Source organism: Leucopleurus acutus (genome assembly GCF_964270905.1).
Source record: "Leucopleurus acutus genome assembly, chromosome: 10".
Taxonomy (NCBI): Eukaryota; Metazoa; Chordata; class Mammalia; order Artiodactyla; family Delphinidae; genus Leucopleurus; species Leucopleurus acutus.
Genome location: NC_139153.1, coordinates 39,335,811 through 39,358,682, shown reverse-complemented (window position 1 = coordinate 39,358,682; position 22,872 = coordinate 39,335,811). Strand labels below are relative to the sequence as shown.

The 22,872-nt window shown below is 41.1% G+C and overlaps 1 protein-coding gene and 1 pseudogene across 4 annotated transcripts in view; one reads left to right on the top strand and one right to left on the bottom strand.

Annotated features, from left to right (window-relative positions):
- RHOA (ras homolog family member A) overlaps positions 1 to 22,872 on the bottom strand; it is a 51,103-nt gene that overhangs the window by 8,004 nt on the left and 20,227 nt on the right. For 2 of the 3 annotated variants that reach the window (XM_082847959.1, XM_082847960.1), the window contains one exon: positions 2,433 to 2,590. In XM_082847959.1, coding sequence (XP_082704085.1) covers positions 2,433 to 2,588 — 156 coding nt within the window. In that variant the 5' untranslated portion in view covers positions 2,589 to 2,590. Of the gene's footprint in view, positions 1 to 2,432; positions 2,591 to 4,458; positions 4,476 to 22,872 lie in introns of those variants that run through there. The other variant, XM_082847961.1, reaches the window with a different exon arrangement.
- On the top strand, positions 3,857 to 4,447 carry LOC309967367 (NADH dehydrogenase [ubiquinone] 1 beta subcomplex subunit 8, mitochondrial-like; annotated as a pseudogene). The gene has a single exon. The product of its transcript is annotated as an NADH dehydrogenase [ubiquinone] 1 beta subcomplex subunit 8, mitochondrial-like (transcript).

The window sequence follows — 22,872 nt, the reverse complement described above, 5'->3', positions numbered from 1 at the left end:
GTCAGACACAACAGCCAACTCTGATTGTCTCCTGATAAATGATTTCAGGGTGTCAGGACTGTCTCATGTCAGAATGGGCCTTTCTATTTTTGGTAGGTCTATTTCTTGGACCATGATCACCTAGAATTTTGGATGGTTCCCTAGGCTCTGTTAGTGCATACTTTTATGAGAATATTTGCAGGAGGTGCCCTCTCCCACTCTGGGGCTACCGACTTGCTCTAAGGTAGGTAGCTAGACTGTGATACCCTCTTCCAGATCAAGTACCTTTCTTTCAGGGTTTCTCTCCCTGGGTGAAGGGCTCCCCTATTTTGCCAGCGTCAGGCACGTTCAAGGTTGGCAGAGCAAGAAACATACTCATAGATCATTCCTCAAGGTTTATAAGTCAAAGTTCCTAAATTTCCTTTTTAAAAAATATTTATTTATTTATTTGGCTGCACCAGGTCTCAAGGTTTGTAAGTCCCTACATTTCTTTTTATTTCTTAAAAAGTTATTTATTCGTTTGTTTATTTGGCTGTTCTGGGTCTTAGTCGTGGCACGTGGGATCTTTTAGTTGTGGCATGTGGGATCTAGTTCCCAGACTAGGGATGAAACCTGGGCCCCCTGCACTGGGAGCATGGAGTCTTAACCACTGGACCACCAAGGAAGTCCCAAAGTCCCTAAATTTCTTAAAGGTAAGATCCTGGTCATTCCAAGACACCAAGGCACAGATGATGTTTCAAAGACAACAGAAGAGTCATTACTATCCCCAAAACATATATACTGCCACAGGTGGAAAAGACTCTCCCAAATGATGGTCACAGACACATAGCAACCAACAGCTGTCATTCTCTGAATGACAAGATAAAACCAGCAATATACATTCAAGTAGGCTTTTGAGAAATGTGCTATGAAAATACCAACCTAATCCTGTTTTCCTCAAGCCACTGGGTCTTTCTGTGTATGCATGGCAATCAATCTAAATTAGATGAGAGGGCTGTTATGTGACAGCAGGCCCAAAGATCTCAGCACATTTTCACCCAGCTTGTCACAATTGGGCCCTGTCTCTACACAAAACCAATCTTCCTATCAGGCCCACAGAAACCCTGTATTCAAGCATCATGCAGAGAACTGACTGAAAGTTGAATTGGCAACACAGTACTGATGGGCCACCTGCAAGGTAGGACCCAGACAAAGTTCTGTTACGCTGGAATTCATGTGTTTTTTTCATCCATTCTTGACAAGAAGGGTGCCTTGGGGTTCCTAATGGCATGAGAGCAATCATTGTGGCCCACACGGCAACTGGATAAACTATAAAAGACGGTTCTGAGTATGCTCTTGTTCAGACCAACCTGTCAAGTGCTTTGGTGCTTCCAAATACCTTCAGTCACTTCACAGACCCCCAATGTCAACTGTAAAATAGCTTAAACCACTTTACAAATGAAAGTAGCTCAAAGATTAGGCAGCTTACTCATGGTCATAGAAGTATCAAGATACCCTATGAGGGACTCTAGAATTCTAAGCAGCTGGCCTAATGTGCTTTCCATTACACAGTCCCACAAAATGAGGCTAGGTAATACTGGGACAGAAAGGGATAACAGGTAAAGCAAGAATATGAGAAGGAAGAAAGGAGACAGAATTGTGGAAGCCAATAAATCAGGTGCTAGCAGCATGAGACATGTGACTGAATGCCTTAAGAGGACTGAGTGTGTTGGAAAAGAGCCCCTTGTTCTAGTTTTCTTTTCAGCTAACCCATTTGCAATGAGAATTTCATTCCTCTTCAAAAGATGTATAGGAATCTGGATAAAATATTATTTTGACAACAAAAGGGAGCAGAAGAGGGAAAAAAAAAATCTAATTCCAGAAGAGCTTTGCCCCAGTCTTGCTGGTGGGCTTTCAGGGCAGACAGGAGGAAACACTGTCCTCACCACCAGTGACAGGTAATTGAAGCAAATGTAGCAGGCTGTTTATGTCAAAGTGAAAAAACATGAAAAAAAATTAAATGTGATAATGTTGTTTGACACTGCTGGTGGTATAGATCAGTACAACCCTTTAGAAGCATAATCAATAAGGACCCGTTGACCTAGTAATCTCAAACTTCAGCACTTAATGAAATACTATGACAGAAAAAAAAGTCCATCCATACAAAGAGGTTCATTTTAGTATGATCCATTTGGCAACAAACTAAATTTCAAACATAAATAAAGCTGGAAAGAACACATATTCTAAGGCTTCCCCCTGTGAAATACATATGAATGTGGACAAAGTCTAGAGGGTTAACAGTTAAAAATGAACAAAATTGAGCTAAAAGGCAGGATGTGAATGGATTTCTCCTTCTAACATTTTTGTTATTGTTATATAGTGTACTGAAGAGACAAAAAGGCCTAATTCTCTCCAGGCTCTATGAATAGCCTAACATGCAAAATAGTACCAGTTGTTATGAAAAGTATACTCACCTGCTTTCCGTCCACTTCAATATCTGCCACATAGTTCTCAAACACTGTAGGTACATACACCTCTGGGAACTGGTCCTTGCTAAAGACAATGAGCAAGCAAGTCTTGCCACAGGCTCCATCTCCAACAATCACCAGTTTCTTCCGGATGGCAGCCATTGCTGAAACACAAGACAAAAGCGTTATCTAGAATGCACAAGAAGCTGTAATAGCTTCAGTCTATGGCACACACTTTTCTGACCATGGAGCACAAGCCTCTAGTAGCACACCAAAATATAAAATGCTAGTATACCTTTCCACTTGGCACCAAAAAGTCATACCAAAAATCCATAACTAGGGGGCTTCCCTGGTGGCGCAGTGGTTGAGAATCTGCCTGCTAATGCGGGGGACACGGGTTCCAGCCCTGGTCTGGGAGGATCCCACATGCCGCAGAGCAACTAGGCCCATAAGCCACAACTACTGGGCCTGTGCTCCACGATGAGAGGCCGCGATAGTGAGAGGCCTGCGCACCACGATGAAGAGTGGCCCCCGCTTGCCCCAACTAGAGAAAGCCCTCACACAGAAACGAAGAAGACCCAACACAGCCAAAAATAAATATTTTTTTAAAAAAGAATGCAACATAATTCTTTAAACAAACAAACAAAAAACCCATAACTAACATTATACTTAATGCTGAACACATTGAAAGCTTTCCCCAAGATCAGGAACAAGACAAGAAAGTCTACTCTTGCCACTTCTAAGGAGGTTCTAGCAATTACGCAAAAGGCAACATGAAAGACATCCAGATTGGAAAGGAAGTAAAATTATCTTAATTTGCAGATGACATAATCTTACATATGGGAAATCCTAAGGAATCCACTAAAAAACTATTAGAACTAATAAATTCAGCAAGGTTGCAGGATACAAGGTCAACATACAAAAATAAATTGTATTTCTATTCTCTAGCAATGAACAAACTGAAAATGAAATTAAGAAAACAATTTCACTTACAACAGCATCAAAAAGAACAAGATAGGAATAAATTTAACAAAAGAAGTACGAAACATACTCTTGAAAACTTAAAAAAACAATGTTGAGAGAAACTAAAGATCTAAATAAATGGAAAGACATTCATGTTTATGGACTAAAAGACAATATTGTTAAATGGCAATATCCTCCAAGTTAATCTACAGATTCAACACAATCCCTATCAAAATCCCAGCTGGCTTCTTTGCAGAAATTGACAACTGATCAGAAAATGCACATGGAAATTCAAGGGACCCAGAATGGCCAAAACAATCATAAAAATGAAGAGCAAAGTTGCAGGACTTACACTTCCTGATTTCAAAACTTACTATAAAGGTACAGTAATCAAGACAGTGTTGCACTGTCATAAAGACAGACGTATAGGTCTTTGTGCATATGCGGGATGAAACAGGAAGGTGAAGATGGCAGCAGCCAGGGCGGGGGTCCTGGGAGTCCGATGGCTGCAAAGGGCAGCCCGAAACGTGGTGCCAATGGGTGCACGGACAGGTATGGTGATTACCTGAAGCTCCCTGACCACTCACAGCAGGAGAGGGACCCATGGTATGACTGGGACCACCCAGACCTGTGGTTGAACTGGGGTGAACCGATGCACTGGGACCTAGACATGTATATCAGGAACGGTGTGGACATGTCCCCCACTCCTGTTTCTTGCAATCTTATGTGTAAGCACCTCTTCGGCTTCGTGGCCTTCATGCTGTTCATGTTTTGGGTAAGGGAGACTTACCCCACTTACCAGCCTGTGGGGCCAAAGCAGTATCCTTACAACAATCTGTATCTGGAACAAGGTGGCAATCCCAACAAAGAACCTGAGCTAGTGTTTCACTATGAGATCTGAGGAGGCTTCGTGGGCTTTGTGCGCCCCCTAACTGACTCCTTTAATCCTAGAGATTTTACCTTAATGAAATCCCTAATAAAACTTAGTGCTGTGGTAAAAAAAAAAAAAAAAAAAAAGACATGCATAGATCAATAGAGTAGAAGTGAGAATCCAGAAATAATCCCTCACCTTAGGGTCAAACCATTTTCAACGAGGATGCCAAGACAATCCAATAGAGGAAAAACAGCCTTTTCAACAAATGGTGCTGAGACAACTGAATAGATATATACAAAAGAAGGAAATTAGAACTCTACCTCACATCATATAAAAAATTAACTCAAGATGGATTACAGACCCAAATGTAAGAGCTAAAACTACAAAAGACATTTTTTAATTAACCAGCCAACAAAAACAAAAAACGTAGTAGGGCTTCCCTGGTGGTGCAGTGGTTAAGAACCTGCCTGCCAGTGCGGGGTACAAGGGTTCAAGCCCTGGTCCGGGAAGATCCCACATGCCGCAGGGCAAGTAAGCCTGTGTGCCACAACCACTGAGCCTGTACTCTAGAGCCCGCGAGCCACAACTACTGAGCCGGTGTGCCACAGCTACTGCAGCCCACGCGCCTAGAGCCCACCTGTGCTCTGCAGCAAAGAGAAGCCACCGCAATGAGAAGCCCACGCACCGCAACGAAGAGTAGCCCCCGCTCACCTCAACCAGAGAAAGCCCACGTGCAGCAAGACCCAATGCAGAGAAAAGAAAGAAAAAAAAAAAAACGCAGTAAAATATACATAAAATCTACCACTTAAACAAATCTTAAGTAATAACTTTGGTGGCATTACTCACATTCAACACTATTGTGCAACCATCACCACCATCCATTTCCAGACCTTTTTTCACCTTCCAAAACCTAAGTTCTATATTCATTAAACAATAACTCCCCATTTCCCCTACCTCCCCTCTGGCAACCACCATTCTACTTTCTGCCTCTATGAATTTTACTACTATAGCTACCTCTTGTAAGTGGAATCATACAGCATTTATCCTTTTGTGACTGGCTTATTTCACTAAATATAATGTCTTTGAGGTTTCTTCACTTTGTAGCATGTGTCAGAATTTCCTTTAAGACTGAATAATATTCCATTGTATCAATATGTATATACCACATCTTATTTATTCATTCATCTGCTGACACTTGGGTTGCTTCCACCTTTTGGTTATTGTGAATAATATATTTATCACAATATACTGTGGATAGTATATTCACAAATATATCCATCACCAGGAACCAAAGAAAAAAGATAAACTGGACTTCATAAAAATTTTTAAAACTTTTGTGGTTAAAGAGAGAGCATCAAGAAAATGAGAAGACAACCCACAGAATAGGAGCAATGTTTGCAAATAACATATCTGATAAGGGACTTGTATCTAGAATACATAAAAAACTGTTACAACTGAACAACAAAAAAAGCAGCTTAGGTTGGTAGTCTGGCTCAGAGTCTCTCGTTGCAGTCAAGGTTGATTTAGACCCAGAATATATAAAGAACTCCTACAACTCAATAATAGCTAGACAAATAATCCAATTTAAAAATGGGCAAAGGGGACTTTCCTGGTGGCACAATGGTTAAGAATCCGCCTGCCAATGCAGGGTACACGGGTTCAAGCCCTGGTCCAGGAAGATTCCACGTGCCTCAGAGCAACTAAGCCCGCACGTCACAACTACTGAAACCCACGTGCCTAGAGCCCGTGCTCCGGAACAAGAGAAGCGACTGCAACGAGAAGCCCACGCACCACAACGAAGAGCAGCTTGATGCAACTAGATAAAGCCTGCACGCAGCAACAAAGACCCAACGCAGAAATAAATTAATTAATTAATTTAAAAAAATGGGCAAAGGATCCGACTAGATCTATGACCCAGCAATTCTATTCTAAGAGAAATGGAAACGTGTCCACACAAAAACTTCACATGAATGTTCACAGCAGCATTATTCATCATCATCAAAAAGCAGAAACAAACCAAATGTCTAACAACTGATGAATGGATAAAATGTGATTTATCTACACAATGGAATATTATTCAGCAATAAAGTGTGTGTGTGGGGAATACTAGTACATGCTACAACATGGATGAACCTTAAAAACATTACAATTTGTGAAAGAAGCTAGCTAAAAAGAACCACATACTGTGTAATTCCATTTATTTGAAATGTCCAGAATGGGCAAATGCAGAGATAGAAAGTAGACTGGTGATTGCCAGGGGAAGGGAGTTGGAGGAATAGGGAATGACTACCAAGGGAATAGAGGGGTTTCTTTACAGGGTGATGAAATTTTTCTAAAATCATTCTCAGATGATTGCACAACTCTATGAATATTCTATATACAAATGAACTGTACACTTTAAATGGGTGAATTGTAAGGTATGTGGATATTCAATAAAGCTGTTAATAAAAAAGAAAAGAAAAGCATAAAGACTCCCTCCATTTGGCACAGACTAGTGGTCAACCCCAATTCCCACTATTACCTCTTAGAACAGCACTCCAATTTTTAGTTGTGCACTTTGTTGTCCAGCTAAAAGACTATATTTCTTAGCTTCCCTTATATTAGGTATGGCCATGTAGTTCACCTTGTAGTTCTAGCCCCTGAGATGTAATCAGTATTTTGTGGGACTTCCAGGAAGTCTTCCTTAAAGTTGAAGTCTCATGCCCTTCTCACCCTCTTCCTCCTTCCTGCTGCTTAAATCTGGAGTCCGGGCTGTTTAGAAAAAGTCGTCCTAGAATATGAAGATGAGTGGCACACCCTAGAGTTGGAGGAATAAAGGGTAGAAGGAGCCTAGGTCCCAGATACCTTGAGAGCCACCATCTCAGCCCAACTGCCTACTTCCACACTTCTTTTATGTGAAGGAAAAATAACTATCTTGTTTAAGGTAGTATTTTTCAGGTCCCCATTACCTATAGTCAAACTAATTCTCAACAATACATACTCACTGACAAAATCATGTTGTCTGAAGGGAATGTTTCTCAAACTGGAGTGGATGAGACAATCCATTGGGGTACATGAAGGAAACATTAGAAACTAATTTTTTTTTTTTTTGCGGTACGCGGGCCTCTCACTGTTGTGGCCTCTCCCGTTGCGGAGCACAGGCTCCGGACACGCAGGCTCAGCGGCCATGGCTCACGGGCCCAGCCGCTCCGCGGCACGTGGGATCCTCCCGGACTGGGGCACGAACCCATGTCCCCTGCATCGGCAGGCGGACTCTCAACCACTGCGCCACCAGGGAAGCCCATGAATTTACCTCTTTAAAAGTCCTTCCTCTATATTCAGTCTGACTGCTAACATCTTGAAAGGATTCACAAACCATTTTCTACTTTTTCTCATGCTCTCAAATTCATGCCAGGACTTTATATACTTTACCCATCTCAGGCCTAACTTGGTATACTGGTTTATGCCCAAAGTCAAGGAACCAGGACTTTCCAGGATGCAAACAAAATGCATCAGGAACTTCCCTGGTTCAAAAAAAGGCTGCTATCTTTGAATAGCATCCTTCCTAGAAAGCACTCAATTCTCAAGAAATAATTCCTCTAAATCTAATGTGGTTAAGGACACACAAAGTGAAAATGCCAGGGAGCGGGCTTCCCTGGTGGTGCAGTGGTTGAGAGTCTGCCTGCCAATGCAGGGGACACGGGTTCGTGCCCTGGTCCGGGAAGATACCACATGCCGCGGAGCTGCTAGGCCCGTGAGCCATGGCCGCTAAGCCTGAGCATCCGGAGCCTGTGCTCCGCAATGGGAGAGGCCACAACAGTCAGAGGCCCGCGTACCGCAAAAAAAAAAAAAAAAAAAAAAAAAAAAACAGGGAGCAATCAAAAAGGCTCTTGAAAATTTTCCCTGGGGAACATTTTGCCCAGGAAAAGTATAAAACCATTCAGCTTCTACTGATGACAAAGACAGAAATCACAAGTGATTATGGGATAAAATGAAAATGAAAGCCTACAATTACAAGGTAATTTCTGGGATGCTAGGAGTCTGGCGATACAACCAGAGTTGGTGATCAGATGTGAAAAGTACAAACATCAGAAAATGAAACTCACTAATTTTTCCTGAAATGAACCAGGAATTTTTTTACTCTAGTATCTTTCCTTTCCACTTTGTTATAATCCAATATCTTTTAAAGTACATGGCTTGCCAGCTTGAGAAAGGAAATCACACTGAGCTCTCTGCAGTCTATCTGCCAGATGTATCATGTTCTATTTCTAGTCTGAATTGTTTCAGATATAATTCTTAAGAGCTTTGAGTAGAGGTTTATTTTTCCAGTAACAGTCAATTATATCTATTTAAGTTACCTGTAATAGTATGCAAGTGACTGTATATTTCTTTTAAAAGTTCTTTATATTTTTCCTCAGTTCAAAACCTTCAGCATAAGTTACTGTGCTACCCTCACTCAAGTCGAAAGGAGCTCTCTCATGGTGCTAAAAGGGCACAAAAAGTACCCACTCGGAGTTTATGTTCTCTGCATCACAAAATCAGCCTTTCCTCAGATCTCAAAAAACAATGTGTTCTGGCTGTGAACCAAATATCAGCAAATTACATTAAGCAGTTACTGTTAACAAAGAAAACAAGACAACCAATATTGCAATATATTTCCCATCCATATGTAAATAGAAATGGGTGTCCAAGAAAAGCAACTGAGAGGCTACATGCAGTGTCCCATGTAATCCCACACTTGGTACTCAGCAGTCACAAGAGCAGAGAGCTCAGCGACTCTCAGGAGCCCACACCACAGCCCTCCAGTGCAGCGCCCCTTTAGAGGAGGTATGTGGAATCTCTCCCATCTCTTACAAGGTCTGGCATTATGAAAGGCACTCAAGTGAAGAGCAGTTACTACTACTAGGGTCTCTCTCCTGCCCAGGCCTAACCTTAGGTCCTCTAGCACCTTTCAATTCATACACTATTGCCACCTGTGGTATCCCACATCACTTTCATCTCTCCTGTCTACTGGCTCCTTCTTTCAGTCTACAATAAAGTGCAGGGTGCCCTATTCTAAAACAAGAAATCTCCACATCCGTGCTTTCCTCTAGTAACCTTCCTCTCTCTGATGTGTTTCAAAGAAAAGGTACAAATTTCTGCTTGCTTCATACCTACTCACTTGCTTAAATTCTTCCCATCTGCATTCTGCCCAAATTTCTACTGAAACTTTCTCAAAAGTCACTAATGACCTACCTTCACAAAATCCAGTCCTCATTCTCCTTGATATTTTTTTTTTTACCACCATACCTTCCTATCCTTGGACCTCCTTGACAAAATATGCTGATGTGCTGATCTCTTAAGTCTTCCGTCTCCCTAGCTACAGCCTCCACACCTAACGACTCCCTTCAAGATTGTTTTTTTCCCCTCACTCTCCTAATACTCTACCTATCTCTGGGGGTTTCAGTTCTTCAAATACTACTTTTATGCACATGATTCTCAAATCTCTATCTCTGACCCAGTCCATGTTCTCAAACTCCAGACACACCTGACCTCTGTGCTCTGCTTGCATATCAAATTCAACGTCTCCAAGACATCATCCCAACTTCTGTCAAGTCTCTTCCCAGTTCCCCCCATCTTGGTGACAAAAACAAAATTACACTCCTAACACACTCAACTCACGGTAGAAACCCTGAGGTTAAAAGACTCTTTTACTTCCTTTGTTCTTCACAGTATGACTACTGTCAAGTTCTGGAGAATTCTACCCCTTCACGGGTCTCACTTCCACCACTAACACTTCCCCTCGCATTCCTACAGTCATCGTTTTCAGCTCAAGTCCTCAGTACTCTCTACCTGGAAAAAAAGCAAAAATCCAACTGGTTTCCTCACTTCCCTTCTATCTTGCCTGTTGCAGCCAAATCCTCCATTCCTATGCCTGGGCTTCAGTCCATCAGTCTTTGCTCAAAGGCCTTTAGAAGGTCAATGCCACAATCAGGTCAAGACCCATCAGCCTTAACCTCTACGACCCTCTGAAATTCTAACAGCAAAACCTATTTTATCTTCACAACTTCTCTCCATTCCTTATACACCTGGTTCTGTTAACTGGCCTTGTAAAATTCCTCCACCTCAGCTCAAAGCAATGCCTTCTTTGAAAAATGTTTCCCTTTCCCCAGAAAAGAACAACTCACCTGTCCATCTCAACTACCACCTTCTGTTTCAAAGCCTATTTCTGGTCCTACGGCTTCCACTCCCAAAAATGAGATGCTGCTTAAAACTGGGGCTTTGGACTGCTCTTGGTTCTTATACATATCAGTTCAACCACTTTTACCAGGCATCCTACCCTATGTGAGAGATGTGGCAGTTTATTTCTCTGTGCTTGACTCATATCCATTCCTGAGGTTTAAGTTCCTCCAGGACAGGGACTATGCTTCTGGCTTGGCCTATCCCTTGGAACTGTATTCCCAGCTGCATTAATGTGGCAAGGATACACTGAATGGGATCCATGTACAGAGCAATAAAGTCTAAAGAAGGGGTATGTTTCCCCAAAATACTGATGAAAAACCTATAGTCTCAGAAAACTGAAATTCCACTCAAACTACCACAGGTCAAGCACTAAAATACTGAAAAAGACTTAGTGTGTAATACTAACTGGAGCTGGACATGTGCTGTACTCAGTAGAGAATTTCAATGACATTCCTTTGAAAAACAGACTACCAAAGTATATCAACTGAAGCTACTTCTGCCTGACTTACCACGGATGTTTTTGGAGTCTCAACATTGCAGCTTCCCCTCCGGTCTGATATACCATATACAATGTTTGCTATCTGCCTTTCAAAAGTCCCCAATTTTAAGTACATACTTCCTACCATCACTGTATTGCAATTGGATCCTTCACACATCTGAAAACATCCCTGTAAAATGCTGTTAGAAAGCCAGGTAGCACCACAGCAAAGATACATGCTCTTAGTAACTACTCTTCACAGGTGGACAGTGTGCCAAGTATACTGGGCCCAGCCCTGCCCCCTGATTTTCAAGGCCAAGAAAATTCCCAGGATGGGAACAATGGCGTTATCAGTGGCTGTTGCAATCTCTCAAAATCAATCACAACAATGACAAATTAAGGTGCGCTGACTTGGATGTGGATGGAGCCTACCTTGCCCCTGTTGCTTTACTTTTGGGGTTTTTTGGCCGCGCCGCACAGCTTGCAGGATCTTCGTTCCCCGACCAGGGATTGAACCCGGGGCTCTGGCAGTGACAGCGCTAAGTCCTAACCACTGGACTGCCAGGGAACTCCCCTGTTGCCTTGCTCTGATGTCAGTTACTATTCTACAGGCAACATGAAAGCCCCACAGTCTTCCTGGTACAGTCTCATTCACAAAGTTACTGACAACCACACCAAAAAAGTCAGAAAGACCTTCTAACTCTGTGTCCAGAATGCTTTAAGCTACAGCAATAGGGTGAACTCAACAAGGCCACATGGGTGGCTGTCTGCAGCTGGCATTCAATGATCTAGTGGTTAAAGCACAAAATACAATAAAGAATTACTAATCGCTATTTAAAGGTTTCTATTAGAAAGCAGGAACTTTTGTTTTATTTGTTCAAAGACTCAAAACTTATCAAAGGTTGAAACTCAGTACAGGACTGGCCCTGCTGCTAAGAAGCAGTGCTGGGAGTGAATGGCAAGAGGTCACCCTTCTGGAAACCACCACCTTCCTTCCATAAGAGGAAATAAGGGCTGTCTGGACATAAACATCCTCCCTGAACAGCACTGAGGACAGAGGGGAGGGAAGAAGGCAAGAACAACTTTTTTATGATGTGCAAATCCTGGTGGACATAGTCACAAGTACTTGGAGCAATGCCCCTTTCAAGGGTGATTCTTCTGCTGGCATTGATGATGAAGCACTTTCCGAGGCATATACCTCACCGGCCCCATCAGAGGCTTGGGTTTTTGGAGGACAACCACTACTGATACACTTCACTGCCACATCTGATAGTGATGCCTACTGCTAATCACAGGCTACTTGTGGCTCTCAACTCCATTTCTGCCTCACCCTATTACCTGACATACAACTTCAAAAAACACACTGTGCTAATCATTCTCTGGTTCTCTCGTTAACGATACAAATGGTGTCATAAGTTTCAAAATATGTTATACTACAACAGATCTTAAACTGCATGGACCTTGATCAGCCACCATGACAACTTACACTGGTATATCACAATGTACCTGTTACACATTTGATAGGAACTGATTTGATCCTGAACTCCTCCAAAGGCAGGTTTAATTATCATTCATTTTACTAATGAGAAAAGAAGCTTAGAGTTACTATATTTTACTGAGTATAAGGCCAGTATGTTATTAAAATATATTTTCAAACTGAAAAACTGTTCTAGCATATAAGGTACACAGTTCTAAAACTTCCAATTTTAGAGAGGATGCTGAAATGTAACTTGTGCAATTGGGATAGAAAACAAAGGATTTACTCATTGCCAAAGAGCCCTACAAATCAACCAAACTCCATTAGCCTAAATTTCTGCCAGTAAACAGATAAAATAGGCCAGATCTACTAAGCAAACATGTCATGGAAGCCCTGTGCCAACTGACACACAATGAAAGGCATATGATGTCCAATTGGTCAGGCGGAAAGGGGATGGGGGAACATGACACATACGAAAAAACGTTATTCTACAGCGTGTTATATATTATACAGTGGATATATACACACACCTATAGAAGCTTTCTTAAAAAATATTTCAATTGAAGTATAATTCATAGGACTTCCCTGGTGGCCCAGTGGTTAAGAATCCACCTACCAATGCAGGGGACACAGGTTCGAGCCCTGGTCCCGAAGATCCCACATGCTGTGGAGCAACTAAGCCCGTGTGCCACAACAACTGAGCCCGTGAGCCACAGCTACTGAAGCCCGCGCACCTAGAGCCTGTGCTCTGCAACAAGAGAAGCTACCACAACGAGAAGCCGATGTACCGCAACGAAGAGTAGCCCCCGCTCACAGCAACTAGACAAAGCCCATGCACAGCAATGAAGACCCAACGCAGCCAAATTTTTTTTTTTTTTTTTTTTTTTGCGGTATGCAGGCCTCTCACTGTTGTGGCCTCTCCCGTTGCGGAGCACAGGCTCCGGACGCGCAGGCTCAGCGGCCATGGCTCACGGGCCCAGCGGCATGTGGGACCTTCCCGGACCGGGGCACAAACCCGTGTCCCCTGCATCGGCAGGCAGACTCTCAACCACCGTGCCACCAGGGAAGTCCCCCCAAATTTTTTTAAATAAATAAATTAATTTAAAAAAGAATCTGCCTTCCAATGTAGGGGATGTGGGTTCGAGCCCTGGTTGGGGAACTAAGATCCCACATGCTGTGTGGGGCAACTAAGCCTGTGTGCTCTAGAGCCCACACACCACAACAGAAGATCCCACATGCCACAACTAAAGACCCGATGCAGCCAAATAAATAAATAAATATTAAAAAAAAGAAATATAATTTACATACTATACAATTTATCCATTTAAAGTATACAATTCTGGGGATCTCAGTAAAGCATAATGATTACAGTTAATGATACTGTATCATATACTTGAAAGTTGCTAAGGAAGTAAATCTTAAATGTTCTCACCACAAAAAAAAGAAATGGTAATTTTGTGACGTGATGCTTTGGTGGTAATCACTTTGCAATATAAGTGTATCTAACACTTTGTACATACTTACACAATACTATATGTCAATTATATCTCAATAAAGCTGGGAAAAGAGGTATACAATTCAATGGTTTTTGGCATACTGCATTATTTTTAGAAGTTGTGATAATATATAACAAAATTTGCCATTTTAACCATTTTTGTATATAACTGTGATATTATGATATATATTTATAATAAGAAATATACATATATTTCTTATTTGGTCTTCATCCCAGCTCCTGGCACACAGCTCCTAAAACCTTAGTAATTTCCTAAGTGATATGTGCAATGGAGAGTTATTTGTTATAATATTTGGTCTTTTGGCCTCAAATAACTCCAGTGTAATCAGGGTGAAGAGTGTCTTGTTATTCATAACAAGCTCTTTTCAACCATACCTGAGTTTAAGTTAATGAGGTGACTTTTGGAAAATCCCCAAGGATGGGGACTGGTTGCCAGGGGAACCAACCATGTGATTAGAGGGTTGGAACTTTCAGTCTACCCCCACCCCCAAACAGGAAAGAGGGGCTGGAGGTTGAATTAATCGCCATTGGCTGGTGATTTAATCAATCATACCTGCATAATGAAGCCCCTCCCAAACCCAAAAGGGTTCAGAGAGCTTCCAGGTTGGTGTTGTGAGAATGACACACCCGAAGAGCTCTCTGTGCCCCTTCCCACATACCTTGCCCTATGCATCTGGCTGTTTCTTTTATAAGAAACCGGTAATCTAGAAAGTTAAATATTTTCCTGAGTTCTGTTAGTCACTCTAGCAAATTAATTGAACTCCAGGAGGGGGCTGTGGGAACCTGGGGATTATAAAGCAATAAAAGCAGAGCTCTGGGGCTTCCCTGGTGGCGCAGTGGTTGGGAGTCCGCCTGCCGATGCAGGGGACACGGGTTCGTGCCCCGTCCTGGGAAGATCCCACATGCCGCGGAGCGGCTGGGCCCGTGAGCCATGGCCGCTGAGCCTGCGCGTCCGGAGCCTGTGCTCCGCAACAGGAGAGGTCACAACAGTGAGAGGCCCGCGTACTACAAAAAAAAAAAAAAAAAAAAGCAGAGCTCTTTGGGTCTTAAATGACAGATTCACAAAATTAAAAGTTGACTTGATTCAGATATAAAATTTGAAACTTTATTTAACCCAAACTCTGCTTGCTTTGGTAACTAAGCCAAATTTCTTTCAAATGAAATTACTCACCTAACAAAATTCTGTTACTGTATCTTTAACCTCAAAACATTAGGGACCCAAGTCTAACTAAGGAGCTTCACCTCCATGTGTCTTACAGAGTGATTTACATTGCTCTAAAGAGGTGAGACCTATACTTGGCCCAGGTTAAGGTCTCTGGAAGAATCTACTTATAAAGAGAAAACATGCAACTTAAACCATCTCCATCTACACAAGCCAAGAGCTGTTGAAGGGTACTGGGAGACTAATTTGGCAACAATCATTTAATATTATTGGTAGCCTTTAAGCAGAGAAAAGGCTTTCTTGAAATTCATTTCAGGACACAATCTATATGAGTTCTCCCAAAATAAAGTAGAAGGTCTTACTGCAAAGGACATCTAGCCCAGGATCTAGCATTCCAACTTTTTTTCTAAAAAATTCCTTAGGCAGTCATCAAAGTACCAGCAAGATAATCAGCTTACTCAAGCCACAAGCTAGAATTTTTCAAGCTCCCAATGAGAGCCCAGATATGGTAGCAGCAGATCTGAAGTGATGCCCAGTACTATCTCTGGCAGATGCATTCTGCTCAAGCCCTCACAGTAAGCCAAAGAACTCTGATCTCAACACAGGCAAAGCAGTTCTGAAATATAGAGAGCTTTAGTTTGTGGCTCACGTTCCTATCTAGTCTCAAAGTTATGTTCTCCCAACCCTGTCTGTCCCAGTATTATTAATGATGGAGGCTGTCTTCCAAAATGATTATTTCCAGCCACTATGAGCTGATTTGTAAGCTTCTGAGTGCTGCCCCCAATTCTTATACTGTTCTGCTAAAACTTTATTTAACCTAGGTTTACCCAGACAACTTAAGGCTATTCCAGAGTTCTTTTGCCTTACCAAATCATCTATGTAAGGACATTTCCTCATGATGACACAAATGGAGTAATGCTGAACCCTGAATATAAACCACTGCCTTATTCTTAATTCTAAAAATTTTATTTTCTAATAATGAAGTAAGACCCCATTTGCAAAAGGGAAAAGGCATTTTCTTAGACGGAATGAAAGCAAACAACAAGCCAGCACCTATTCTGGCTTTCCTAAAAGTGCCCCTTCTTCTCCAAATCAATTCTTCTAATACAAATTTCAATTCCTTGAGTCATGCTCTCAGGTAGGTGTGAGGAAAACCAATAGAGTACAGTAAAAATATAGAAAGTGTAAATGATAGGCTCAACTCTTTCAGCTACATTTGCATTTTAAAAGAGCCTACAAAACCCAAATAAACACGTAGTAGACGATTACTCCATGAGAGATGAACCTTCCTTGATTATTCCTCAATCACTCTCAACTTACACTGTGTATGTAAAAAAAAAAAAAAAAAAAAAAGGTGGGGGAGGTTTTACAAAGAAAAGAGAACAAGACTAAATCTCAAAAGTCTTAAGATGTCAGAGGGAAGCAATAAAGAAAACCATGATACAAAGCACAAGGAATGAAGTGTTAAAAGAACTGATTAATACCCCAGGAGTTAATCTTTTGGGGTTAACAACAACAACAAAATTTTTTTAAAGGTATTTCACGAAGTGAGCACATCCATGTAACTACCACCAAGATCAAGAAACAACACCATCAGCATCCCAGAAGGTCCCATGTCCCCTTCCTCCTAAGTCATTCCTGGACTAGTCTGATTTCTTTCACTGTGGATTGGTTTTGCCTGGGTTTAAATTTCTTTGCTGATCTTGAACTTTGTTTGGGGCTACTTTATTTTAACAATCTTTCAGAGATTCATCCAGGTTGCTTCAAATAGCACTTGGTTTACTTTCATAGCTGTGTCGTATTCTGCTCTTGACTGATTATTTGGGCCTTTTAGGAATACTTATGACAAATCTTGCACATGTTTGGTATACTTATTTACTAAACAATTTTGTGGGTTTATACCTAAGAGAATGTTTTGCTTTAGTATATACTACTAAACAGTTTTGCAAAGTAGTTATATACTCCCACAAGCAGTAAATGCTTCCCATTCAACGATACTTTTTAAATTTTAGTCAAGTTGGTGGGTGTGTAGTGATATCTCATTATGGCTTTAATTTGCATGTCTCTGATGACTAGCGGTGTTGAACACCTTTTCCTGTGTTTACTGGCCATTTTGGAAAGCTGCTTTTGTGAAAAAGGATTACCTTGAACTAAGAAATTCAATCCTACTGGGGAAATAAGATACCTATGAAACATACTAAGATGTAGATTGAGATTTTTAACAGAAGCCAAAAGAGTAACAGAGTAGGTTAGACTATCAATCACTAAGAAGCAGATAAACAGATTTCAGAGAAATTTTAAGACTCACTGAAAATTATTCTGGGGTACCTGGTAGGTGGTGGGTGCTTCATTTTACCCCTATAGTGCATACACTGATTAAGAGGTTCTCAAAGTTTAACATGCATCAGAATCACCTGGAGAGAGGGCTTGTTTAAGCCCAGATTAATTGACCCACCCCCAGAAGTTCTGATTCAGTAGTTCTGTGGTAGGGGCTGAGAATCTGCATTTCTATCAAGTTCTCATGTGATGTTAACACCACTAATCTAGGGACCACTTTGAGAACCACTGAAGTGTTCTAGATAGTCACCTTAATAGGACTATTTCATTAATTGAAAACTAAAGACTAAAGGATTAAAAATACAGGGAATTAAGTCTATTATTAGCGCCTTACAATATTTGCTTTTGGTTCAGTGAGTTATTTTTAATTTCCAATCCAATTTAATCTAGGAAGACTCTAGAATGTTGTACACTAAACTCTAGGTGCCAAACAGCTCCAGAAAGCCTTCAGGAAGCTATTCAGACAAATGTGAGTCAACATCATGGTTACACAAACATGAGGAAATCACCAGACTGCTGTGTGAAATGGCGAGAACTGAATGTTAATGCATCATTGTAGTGTACCTACCCAAGTGCAGGAAGCAGCCACTCTAACAGTTGAAAAGTGTCTGAAGGACAGACCACTCCCCCACACTGTGCAACCAGGTAAGCAAGACAGGCAAGAGTGCAAATAGGCTGTAGTCACCAGAGGGAATCATTAAGACTTGTAAAAAGAAGTGTGAAAAGAGCTGGCCACCACTTATAAGTCTTACTGTAGCACAGCTTCCTGAAACTCAGAAAGCTACTACCCTTGCTTGACAGATGATGATCTGAACCCCTCCATGAGAGTAAACAGACTTAAGACACACTAGAACCAAATCGATGACTTCACAGCAACTCAAACATACTCAACAAATCTGGCAGCTCTCTTCCCCTGGTATGTAAATGACATTCTGAAAAGAATGTGTACAAAAAAATCATAAAAGGATAGAAAGCTAGGGAAAACGTGAAATATAATTTTTACAACCACAGGACTTTTGATCAAATATATGGAAAACTCACTTAAGGAGAAATAATTCAGAGTAATCCATCACCGTAAGTTACATATTAATTGAATCCATCCTTCCTTCCCTTCCTTTCTTTCTTTCTAAAATATCTATCTGGCTGCGCCAGGGTGGCTGCGGCATGTGGGATCTTTTTAGTTGTGGCATGCGGGATCTAGTTCACTGACCAGGGTTTGAACCCGGGGCCCCCTGCATTGCGAGTGCACAGTCTTAACCACTGGACCACCAGGAAAGACCCTTAACTGAATGTTTCACAATGTCACCAAGATTTGCTTGGATAGGCAAAAGAGAAAAGGACACTAAAACCTGCAGGATTGCTTCTTGATGTTTGCAGGGGAGAGAAGGGTGAGAGTAGAGTGTTTAGGGATATGGACTCTGGAACCAATTGTTTATTAGTTCAGGGCCTTGTTCTGCCCCTTACTGGTTAGCTGAGTGACCTTGGACAAGTTAGCCTTTCTGTGCTTCAATTTCTTTATCTGTAAAATGAGAATACTAGGCGATCCCATAGGGCAGTTATGAGAATTAGACATGTTCATATAAAGGAAAAAGTCTATAACGGCATTATTCAAGTATTTGCTATTTCTGGCAATTTCCCTTTTATTTTCTACAAAGTGGTGGGAGACAAGGCTTCTTCACCTTTAAATGCCTAACGTTCTAGGTACAAGTAAGGAGAAAAAGGAAGTTGGGGAGGGGTGGGTGCAAAAAAAGAAAGATGATCTAAATAAATGCAAAGACATCTGTGTTCATGGATCGGAAGATTTAATATTGTAAAGGTGACAATACTCCTCAAATTGATCTATATATTCAAAGCATTCCTTACCAAAATCCTAGCTAGCTTCTTTGCCAGAAATTAAGAAGCTGCTCCTAAAATTCATATGGAAATCCAAGGGACCCAGAATAGCCAAAACAATCTTGGAAAAGAAAAATTAAGTTGGAGGACTTCCTAATTTCAAAACTCACTACAAAGCTAGTAGTAAACCAAAAAGCAATGTGGTACTAGTATAAACACAGACATATAGACAAATGGAATAGGACAGAGAACAGAAATAAACCTTCACATATATGGTCAAGTGATTCTTGACAAGGGGCCAAGACCATTCTATGAGGAAAGGACAGTCTTTCCAATAAACAGTACTGGGGAAACTGGATATTCACATGCAAAAGTTTAGACTCTGACCTTATACAATAAACAAAGTTAACTCAAAATAGATACAAGAGGAAAACTATAAAAACCTTAAAATAGGAAAAATCTTCCTGTCACTGGGTTTAGCAAAGATTTCTTGGATATGACACCACAAGCAAAGTCAATGAAAGAAAACTTAAATTGAACCTTATCAAAATTAAAAAGTTTTGTGTCTCAAAGGGCACCATCAAGAAAGTGAAAAGACAATCCACTTTTGAGGAGAAAAGATTTGCAAATCACCTATCTGATATGGGATTAATATCCAGAATATATAGAGAACTCCTAAAACTCAACAGCAAAAAAAGAAGCAATCCAATTCAAAACTGGGCAACAGAAAATATACAAACAGCCAATAAGCACATGAAAAAGATAGTCAACATCACAAATTATGTTGGAAATGCAAATCAAAATCACAAATACCACCTCACACCTATTCAGATGGCTAAGATTAAAAAAAAAAACCCCAAAACCCAGAAAACAGCAAGTGTTGACAGGAATGTAAAATGGTACAGCCACTATGGAAAACAGTATAGAGGCTCCTCAAAAGATTAAAAATAGAATTACCATATAACCCAGCATTCCACTTCTGGGCATATACTCCAAAGCAGCAGTCCCCAACCTTTTTGACATGAGGGACCAGTTTTGTGGAAGACAATTTTTCCACGGAGCAGGGGTGGGAGTGGGGTGGGAAATAATTCAGGTGGTAATGCGAGTGATAGGGAGTGACAGATGAAGCTTCGGTCTCTTGCCCGCCACTCACTTCCTGCTGTTCCTAACAGGCTGCGGCGTGTTCCTAATGGTCCACGGCCCAGGGTTTGGGGACCCCTGCTCCAAAGAATTGAAAGCAGGATCTTTTTTTTTTTTTTTTGCGGTACGCGGGCCTCTCACTGTTGTGGCCTCTCCCGTTGTGGAGCACAGGCTCCGGACGCGCAGGCTCAGCAGCCATGGCTCACAGGCCCAGCCACTCCGCGGCATGTGGGATCATCCCAGACCGGGGCACGAACCCGTGTCCCCTGCATCGGCAGGCGGACTCTCAACCACTGCGCCACCAGGGAAGCCCTGAAAGCAGGATCTTGAAGAGATATTTGTACATCCATGTTCATAGCAGCATTATTCACAATAGCTAAAACATGAAAGCAACCCAAGTGTCCATCAACCAAGGAGTGGATAAGAAAAATGTGTTATATACATACAAAAAATTATTCAGCTTTAAAAAGGAAGGAAATTCTGCAATGTGTTACAACATGGATGAATCTTGAGGACATTATGCCAACCGAAATAAGCAAGTCACAAAAAGACAAATACTGTATGATTCCACTTATGTTTTAGAGTAGTCAAATCATAAAAATAGAAAGGGGAATGGTGTTTGCCAGGGGCTGGGACGAGGGAACAATGGTGGATTAATGTTCAATGGGTACAGAGTTTCAGATTTACAAGATGAAAATAATTATGGGAATAGATGGTGGTGATGGTTGCCCAACAATGTGAATTTTTTTTTTTTTTTTTTTGGCTGTGCCACGTGCGGCTTGCAAGATCTCAGTTCTCCGACTGGAGACTGAACCTGGGTAGCAGCAGTGAAAGCCCGGAACCCTAACCACTAAGCCACCAGGGAAATCCTGATGTGAATGTATTTAATAACCCTGAACTGTACACTTAAAAATGGCTAAGATGGTAAATTTTACATTATGTGTATTTTAACTAAAAAAAAAAAAAAGTGATTAGTAGACCCAAGTCTTCACACTGATTTAGAAGAGAGAACAAATCAGTTTTACAGAAGAAAAGGAGGTTTCCCTTCTTTTGCTGGCTGGTGCCTGTATTATGCCTATAGTGGCCACAGGCTGGCTGTCAAAGGCAATCAGCCTGACAGCCCATGTCAGGATTTAGGAAATGATATCTGTTTCACTTTGGAAAAGGCAACATGTAACGAAAAATATAGACCAAACAAAATATATGGCCTGTCTTAGGCCCAGGATTCCAAGGAAAATTTACAAATTTTAATGGTGGAATTAGAGAAACTAAATAAAACTCAGGAATAAGTAAAAGAAGTCATGGTTATTAATATGAAAGAAGAGATAATCAAAGGGAAAAATGGGAATCAAGTGAAAATTTTACTTAATGAAAAACAGCGAAAGGGTCACCTAACAGTTCTTCAAAGAGCCCAGAGTGACAAGTGCAGCTAGCAAGTTGTTGCAAATACCATTGTGATCTTGGATTTTAAGAAACATAGCTTAATTACAGTTTATCTGGAAGGCAAGTAGAAAGATGCTTAAACTAAGGTATCTGCAGGATTCATGAGACATTTCAATGACAATATAGCAAACACCTACTACATGTTTATACACCAACCATTAATAACTACATAACTGCCTACAAAGTTGGCTTTACTAAGCAATTAAGTTAATATAACAAACAACTTCACCTAGAATTAGTTAAGAAGGGTGTAGGATAGAAAAATCAGCTCAAGGATCGAAGTTCAGAAATTTAAGCCTGGATCATGAGGCCACCCACAAGCAGACACCTAGGTTTTAAGGACTGCACTGCAGAAGCAATGTTTTCCAACAATCTTCTCTGAAATTAAGAGTTGTCTCCAGGTAAACGGTCCAATTCACTCTAGATCTATTCCATTAACATCTGTACCACAATACAATTTTGTAAAAAGTAAAAGCATATTTTGGTCCTATATACACTTTCCTTCTGCCCAAGAAGCCTCCCCACCTCTTCTCTATCTACCAAATATTTACCTTTCAAGATGACGAAGTTACTTGTTTCCTGATCTCCTCTTCCATTTCCTTTTCCTTCCCCACACAACCTCCTTTATAAACATCCTTATACCTATTTATCATTCCTATTTAAACAAGACTCCCTCTACCGACTGAAAGCTAACTTAAGGCAGGGACAGTTCTATTCATTTTTATATCACCAATGCCAAGCATGTAGTGCCAGACACCAGTAGGCTCTCCACATGTGTTTGCTGAATGAATGAACGAAAGCCACTGTGTAATTTACCACTGGCTGCTACATACAGAAGTAAAAATTTGACTTCAATCCACCTTTGAAAGGCACTTGTGAAGCTCTCCTCAACACACTTAAGATGTCACTCACACCTAAATTATGCATAAGCAGGAAGGAAGCCAAAGACTTCAACAATAGTTATCAATTGGAATATAAAAATAATGAAAAAATATATTCAGGGACGCAGAGTCATTGCTTGA